The 8,322-nt window shown below is 41.9% G+C and overlaps 1 protein-coding gene across 8 annotated transcripts in view; it reads left to right on the top strand.

Moving 5' to 3' along the window:
- The first annotated feature begins 827 nt into the window (after window positions 1–827).
- Window positions 828–8,322, top strand: part of ABLIM3 (actin binding LIM protein family member 3) — a 168,775-nt gene continuing 161,280 nt past the window's right edge. For 2 of the 8 annotated variants that reach the window (XM_074292132.1, XM_074292131.1), the window contains exon 1: window positions 852–1,599. In XM_074292132.1, coding sequence (XP_074148233.1) covers window positions 1,587–1,599 — 13 coding nt within the window. In that variant the 5' untranslated portion in view covers window positions 852–1,586. Of the gene's footprint in view, window positions 1,600–8,322 lie in introns of all 8 variants that reach the window. The other 6 variants (XM_074292126.1, XM_074292127.1, XM_074292128.1 and 3 more) reach the window with 6 other exon arrangements.

Below are 8,322 nucleotides of genomic sequence, written 5' to 3'. Positions count from 1 at the left end.
TCTCTCCAATGACACTGGCCTTTTTGCTGTTCCTAGTATAAGACCCTCCATTTACTGATTCCTGGTGTTTTCTTTTATTGTCCCTGATGCTGGTAATATAGTTTGTATTTTGTACCCATTTGTTTTCATGCTGTCTGCCTCCTTAGACTGTGAGCTCCTTGAGACAATGAGCTATATCATCATTCTTTGATAATGATCTCCAGAGTTCTGAACAGTGTTTAGTATACAGCAGTCACTTAATAAATGCTTATTACCTAAATTGCTAGCTCTCCTCGACTTTATCTCATAGGGTTGTTGTGAGAGCTGAGAAACAGCAGGACAGCTTGCTAGAATGAGTACTAGATTTTGAATCTGCAGATCTGGGAACAGATGACAACTCTGCTATTTACCAGCTGTATGACTTCCTCTCCCTGGGCCTCAGTCTACACAAATTACAAAATGAAGAGGTTAGTCTGAGTGATGTCTGAAGTCCCTGCCAGGTCTAATTGCTCCTTGATGGGATGGAAAGCGCATAGTTGGAACCCTGTTACTAATGATGAGTATTTCCCTGTTTTGGGGCCACTTTTCTCAATTTCCAAAGGAGTGGTCAAGCTAGGTGGTCTCTAAGGGCCCCTTGCAGTTCCATGTGTAATAATTTTAAGTGCTTTGTAAACCCGAAGCGTTTTAGAAATGCGAAACATTATTGTGCTTCTCGGTCCCCCCAAAATGCCAGGAGCCTGAGCGCATCGCATTGTATCCAGCAGGTGGCGGGCGGCAGTCGGCCATCCGCAGCTTCCCTAGGCGCTGGTAAAGCTAGCAAACCCTGCGGGAAGGCTTCTTCCCGGGTCTGGTTCTCCTCTTTTTCTGGTCCCCGTTCCCTGGCAGAGTCCAGACCTCCCGAAAGCATCCCCTGCAGACTCTCCAGGCACGCGGCGAGGCGGGGCGGGGCAGGGCGGGGCGCGGAGTGGGCATTCGGGGCTCCCCGCCTCGGCTGCCAAGCGAGTTCTGGGGCTGGGCGAGAACCTCGTAGCCGCGGCTTGGCTTCGCTTGGACAGGAGCGGGGCTGCAGCCTGGCTCCCTCCCTTCTCTCCCTCCCTACCCCCCCCACCCTGCTTTTCCCTCCCTCCAGTGGTCCACACCCCCTTGGAGCGCTCACAGGAAAAGTCCAGCTGGAATTGGTCCGCATTGCACGGGGGAACCCTGGAGCCAGCGAAAGCGCAGGCGAGGCGCCAGGGCAGCGGCACTCAGTCGGTTTGTCTGTCCGCGGGCCTGCATGCCCTGTCTGCTAGCCTATCTGCTTGTCATTCATTGCTTCTGCCTTCCCAAGATCGAGAGCAGAGTCAAGAGGCAGAGAGAGGCAGACTGAGGGCAGAAAGGGCATACCTGGGATAGAAAAGACCACCTGATCATAGGATTTAGAGCTGGAAGAAACCTTGCAGATCATCTCGAGCCCCTCTCCCTGATAGTCCCTCCTCTACCCCTCCTCTCCGACGCCGCCCTCCCCCTCCCCACCACCACCAGGTGAGCATTGGAGCAAAGGGGGACCACATTTAAAGAACCGTCTTGGCCTCTTTGTTGAATGAGAAATTCAGAGCCAGGGCGTCACCATGAACACCAGCAGTAAGTACATCTATCTATTCCTATCGCTTCGCTATGGGAACCGGGGGCGATGGGGTGGAGGTGAAGGGGAGGCTGCGTTGGCTCTGACTGAGGAGCAGGAAGAGACAACCCTGCATCTGCAGGAACCATCCACACCCAGGATCCTGCCTGCTTTTGTTCCTTGGGGGAGATGAGGTTCAAGGCAGGCCTTTCAGAGTAGGAGGATGCCACCCATCTCTGACAGCTGCCCTCTAGGGCACTTAGTCTGCCTGGTACTAGGCAGTAGTGCTTGGGTCAAGCGATTATTTAAATGACAGTGTCTTTAAAGAGCTCTCTGGGTGCTCTCCTTCCTCACCCCCAGGTTCCTGCCTGGGTGTAAATAAGTAAGAGCAGGTTGGTGGGTGTGTGCAATGGTAGCCAAATGTACAGTATCCCAGGCGGATCTCTCCAAAGGATAGTCTGGCTCTTACAGTGCTGAATAGTAATAATAGCAGTAACTCACATTTCTATAGTAGTTTAAGGCTGAAGAATGTTGGGTGGGGGTGGGGAGGAGTGACTGTATTTAGAAACTGATGGGAATGTGAGAAGGGAAGCAAGCTCTGTCTGTGAATCGTCCCTGCATACCCCAGACGACAAATGGTCTGCTGGAGCTGGCTCAGACATCTTCCTGCCAGATGGATTGGGTGGGACCTATCTTTGCCAATTGGTTTACAGCTGTTGGAAAGCGCATGAGCAGCTGGGGCGTAGTAGTAAAAATCACTTCCAACTAGGAGGCAAGAGAACTGGGTTCAAGTGCTGACTCTGTTGCTGACATGACCTTAGCAAGACCTTTGTCATTTCTGGCCCCCTCTATTCCTCCTCTGTTAAAGGAATAGTTCCTACTAGATGATTTCTGAGTTTTTTTTCAGCTCTGAACATCTATGAGTAGATTGCTGAGCGCTCAGTTCATGAGCCTAGGAAAAAATCATTGTATAAAGCCCTATCCTGTGGAACTTAAATTCCATCCAGTTGGACTTTGAAGTTCGGGTCATAGAACAAAAGTCCATGAGATTGAAATTAAATTTATGTTGCTCCTTCCTTCCCAGTGTGTGAGTGAGTTTGCATAAGCAAAAAAAAAAAAAAAAAGCAAAAGCTTCAGGGTTGTATTTGACCTCCAAGTTCCCTTCCAGCTTAATGATTTTGTAATCCTATAACCCTTCCAGATACACATCCTGGATTTTCCTTGTGTTTGACTTGCCACTTGAGGCCATTAGTTTGGTGCTGGGGTAAGCAAGACCAAAAATCTCAGAGATTTTTGCCTACAGTTTAATAATTACTATAATCTGGCAGAGTGGAAAAAGGCATTAGGGAATTTCCACCTGTGCAAGTGATTCCAATCAGCATCTTGTCAGTTTCTCTGGGTGTTATTCTTGATTGAAAATTCTTTACTGTGTATAAAGAGCAGAAATGCGTATGCATGAGAGAGCTGGTTAATGGAAAGAGAACTGAGAATATGTATTTGAATCCAACTTCATCTCTTAGTAGCTGTGACTTTGGACAACTGAATTCACCTCTCTGGGCTTCTCATCTGTACAATGGGGATAATATCTGGATTGCTGACCTGGCCAAGTTATGAGGATATTGATTTTTAAAGTGGTAAATAAATGCAATACTTTATTAACTTCTGGATAATCTTTTGAAAAACAAGACTGAAGAAATCCTTTCACATCCTGGGAAAAGAGGGACAAGTGGTTGATAATCCCTTTTGCAAAGGCCTCTCTAGGGCAAAAAGGGCATGTGCCTTTTTTCTCCAGAGTTCTTCTACCAATCTCTTATTCTAGTTTCCAAGGTAGCTGTGCCTAATGGCCCCAACTAAGGATAGGCAAAGTGATTATCAGCCTAGGGTGCAGCAAGCAATCATGAGAGCACCATGAAAAGTATATTTTTACATGAAATTTTGAAAATAAAGATGTAATGTTAGGGGAAAAATTAGACTTGTATTCAAATTCAAACTCTTATTTGTATGCCCATCAGCACTTCCTACATCTTAGTTTCTTCATGTGTAAAATGAGAAGTTTAATTGAGCTAAAGGGAACCTTTTTTCAAAGATAGGAAACTAAGGCCCCAAAATCACTCGATTTACTTAAAGTTACATAGCAAATATGCAACAGAACCAAATCATCTGATTCCACATTCAATGCACTTTCCATCATGCCATTGGATCTATGATACCTAAAGTCTCATCCAACATATCAAAATATGTCACATCACAAAACATCACAAAATATGTCAAGTAGCACATTATATTATAAAGACATAGAGCCTATCATGGACAATAATTCACAGGACTATTATTGGTACAGATAAGTTGTATAATTTTAAAATCTTTCTTAGAATATAATCCTTTCCTTCCTCCTGATGGTTGCCACCAAAATCAAAAGAATCAGATACTCTTGAGTTGGGAATAATTTCATAAAAGGGAATTTTTCTTCTGGCATGAGTCTCTGAGATTCTGTGATTCTTAAGAAATCAGGACTTTAGAGAAAAGGCAGCTTCAGGAAATAAAAACAAACAAAAAAGCATAGGTTCTTTCCTTGATTTTACAAATAAATAGCTTTTCCCCATATTTGAACTGTCCTGAACAAGCCTGTGTACATAGATTTGCAGAATCAAAAAGGAATATATTCCAATTCTAATCAGCAATAGCATCTTTAAAAAGGGGCCATCCATCCCCTGATAGATCCATCCCTCCACTGACTGGAAACTCATCAACAGATTGTAGCAGTACCTTCTGCTGGCCCATAATCCCTCTGTCAACATGATAGGAATTTAAGCCATATAGAAAGGAGGTATGACACAATGGAAAGGCTTGGAATTAAAAGGCCAGAGATTGAGTATGGCTCTGATACCTCCGTGCTTGGTGATGGTGAACAATCCTCAGTTTCCTTATTTTTAAAATGGATTTATTCTTGGTCGTTAAAATGTAAACCTTAAAGTACTATAGCATTGTGTCGCTATTATCCAGATTACACAAAGCCCTCTGTTAGTACAAAATCTTTTTTAAAGAAGTTGGTTTAATCTCAGCCAAGGCTGGACTATGTTCTAGTCTCCTCTGGGTCTTTCTGTCCTGATGGCAATGAAATTGGAGGAGGAAGAGACAGAGACCTGAACCCAGTTCATCCTGAGTTTTTGCCCAACATCCCACACTGTTCTCATGGAGGAATATAGAGTAAAATAAGTTTGAAAAAGCAGATTGAAGTCAGATTGTAAAAATCCTTAAATAGCTGATGAAAAAGTATGTATTTTTTTTTCTTTGTCTTTCAATATTGTGGCATCAGGCCTTCAGCAAAGGTTTGTCCAGCTAGCAGTTTTGCAGGAACAGGGTAGAATGCCAGTCTTGGTTGACAGCCTTGAAATACAAAGGATATGTTTTTCTAAGAAGTAGAAGAAAGGAGGTGAGGTCCCCACAAATCTTTCCTTTGTTCATACCAGACCTAAATTTTGGTGTTTAGTTGCAGATACACATTTTAGGGATGAATTGAAACATGTTCAGCAAAGGGTGATCAGAGGGCTGCGAGAAGTGAAATCTATGTCATAGTGATTGAAGGAATTTAAGCTGAGGCAGAAAAGACTTAGAGAAGATATGATTATCTTTTAGGATTATTATAACTATCCTATTCTACTTTTAACCCTCACTGTCTCCTCTACTCAATTTAGCAAATATTCAATTGGCATCTATTATGTACAAATCTCTGGGAACACAAAATAACAGTCCCTGAACTTCTAGGAATTTACAATATAATAGGAGTGTTAGGCAGGATCAGTACCGAGATAAGTATCTATGCTGTTAAAATAGCTGGAAGGACCTTTAGAGATCATATAGCCCCTTGAAGGCACATGATAGAACATGATATAGGCAAAGAAGGACTCTAGATTATGCTCTAAAAAGATAGCTTTCAGCTGGGGGGATGGGGTGGCAGTTTCCAAAGAAGATGATGACTTCTGTATTGAGAAGGCATTTGAACTGGGCCTGAATCTTGAAGGAAAGAAAGGATTCTTCCAGGATCTGATGAAGATACATGCATTCTGGGGCAGGTCTGTGTAATTGTGCAGGAAAAATATAAGACAAGTTTGGGGAGCAATATGTAGTACATTTGGCTGGAATATGGATCCCAGAAAAGAGGAGAGGGATTGGACCTGGGAATAAAAAAATAAGAGACCCTTATCAATGAAGACTGGTACATTCTCTTAAACAGTCATTTAGACTTGCCTAGAACTCTGAGAAATTAAATAGTTTGCCCAGGGTCACACAGGTAACATGTGTTGGAGGCAAGACCTGAACCCAGTTCATCCTGAGTTTTTGCCCAACATCCCACACTGTTCTCATGGAGGAATATAGAGTAAAATAAGTTTGAAAAAGCAGATTGAAGTCAGATTGTAAAAATCCTTAAATAGCTGATGAAAAAGTATGTATTTTTTTTTCTTTGTCTTTCAATATTGAGGAATCATAAGAATTTTGAATGGGGGAGTAACATTGTCAAACTTGTGCATTGGGCAGACTGTGAAGGATGATACTGAGAAGGGAAAGACACAGAGAGAAATCTTTGATGCTGTCTTGTAGGTAGTGCAGTAGATAAAGTGCCAGGCCTCAAACCAGGAAGAATCTTCTTCTTGAGTTCAAATTTGACCTCAGACACTTAGTAGCTGTGTGACCCTGGGCAAGTCATTTAACCCTGTTTGCCTCAGTTTCCCCATCTATAAAAGGAGCTGGAGAAGAAAATGGCAAACCATACAGGTATCTCTGCCAAGAAAACCCCACATTGAGTCAGAAAGATTGAAAACTAAATGAATAGAAACAACACTAATCCTAAAGTAAAGAGAAATGAGAGAATATTGGGCCCAAAAAAGGAGAGTGACTAGATAAGTCAAATGTTTGTCCTCCCTGGCTTGGGCCTGAGACAGACTTTCAGGGGAGCAAAGTAGGTGGGTCCATGGCAGTTCTCCCAATCTCACTTCTTGAGTTCTTTACTCCCCTCTTTCTCCACCTCAAATTTCATTTCCAATTTCCTTTGAAGTATGGCATATTCCTACATTACCTCTTCTTCTTCTACCCTCTCTTACACTTTCCAAACTCCCACTCCTTCCAGGTGTTTCAGCCAAGCATGGTTACAGATTATAATAACTGGACTTTACAAATATCTATCCAGCCGAAGCCTCTCATTTTATGGAGGAGAAGCTTAGACCCAGAAAGAGAAAAGATTAGCCCTTAATTCTTCTAGTTCTAAATCTATAATCTCTCTTTCCTAAAGGGGAGAAGAATTGGTCACTGACTCCTTCCCCTCCCTTCACCCCAAATACTTTTTTTTTGAGTGAAAAAGCATTAAACACTTGCTATGATCCAGGCATTTTGCTAAACTTTGGGGATACATATATTTTAAAAGATAATCTCAGCCCTGGAGGAACTTACATGTTAATAAGGAAAGTCTATTCATAAAGAGCATGGTGACCAGATAGGAGTGTTTTGTTCTGGGAAGAAAAAAAGAGGAGGGAGGGGAGAATGATACTGGTAGAGTCAAGCAAAGGGTGAAAAATGTCTTGGGTGAATGACTGGAAGAAATATTAAAGTGAAGCATCTGTGATCTGGTATCTGGGGCCAGACAGGAGATATTGGGGAGGGGGAAATGACTGAGTAGGCTAGTTTGCAAAGATTTTGTTGACGGTTTTTTCTTTTCCTTTTTTTTTTTATATCATTGTCACTTCCCAATAATTTCCCACTCTCACCCCATGAATCTCTCCCTTTTTAAAAATAAGTATAGTCAAACAAAATATATGTTTTCCTCTTCTCCTCTGTCTATTCTATTATCTCTCTGGCAAGAATTGAGATGCATGCTTTAGCATAGGTGCTCTGAACACACCATTTTTTAGCTTGGTAGCTAAAGCTAATCTTTGTTCCTCAAAGAATAATATCATATAATTGTGGAAATATGTGTAGAAGATTTGCATATGTTTAACATATTGCATTATTTATAATCTAGGGGAGGGGGTGGGAGGAAGGGAAGAAAAAAAATTGGAATACAAGGTTTAGCAAGGGTTAATGTTGAAAATTATCTATGCATATGTTCTGAAAATAAACAGCTTTAATTTAAAAAAAGGAATAATATCATAGGATTTAGAGTTGTAAAAGACCCTCAAATCCAACCTTCTTATTTCACAGATGAAGAAAAGGGAACTCAGAAAGACAATGTCACATAACTAGTAAAAAGCAGAACTGGGATTCAAAACCAGATCTTCTAGTTTCAAAACTAGTATTTATTCCAAGATATTACCTGGCTATAACCATTTCTCCCTGGATCATTCATTCTCATGACTACATCTCTCCAAGATCTCTGTCTTCAGTCTTCATCTCTTTTCTGGATTTCAGCCTCTTAATTTGAAATGACTATTGGGTATCAAAAGGACTCATAATAGAGAGTGGAGATGATGTCGGGTCAAATTTATGGTTTCATAACTATAGGGAGCTCTAGTGAGGAATTTCCTCTACTTATACAGGTTGGGATCTTCTCTTCAACATATGGCCTTGGAGAATTTCCTACAAGGATTTAGAGATTAGATGACTTGTCCAGAATCATACACATCATTTGCACAGGATACAGGAATTGAACCCAAGCCTTTCTGGCTCTGTGCCAACATGGCCTAGTGAACTTGAAACCTAAGGAAACATGCTGCCTTCTTCATAAAGTTTGATTGTTCACACTTAAAAAGAGT

This window comes from Sminthopsis crassicaudata, chromosome 2 (genome assembly GCF_048593235.1).
Source record: "Sminthopsis crassicaudata isolate SCR6 chromosome 2, ASM4859323v1, whole genome shotgun sequence".
Taxonomy (NCBI): Eukaryota; Metazoa; Chordata; class Mammalia; order Dasyuromorphia; family Dasyuridae; genus Sminthopsis; species Sminthopsis crassicaudata.
This window is presented reverse-complemented; position numbering and strand designations above follow the sequence as displayed.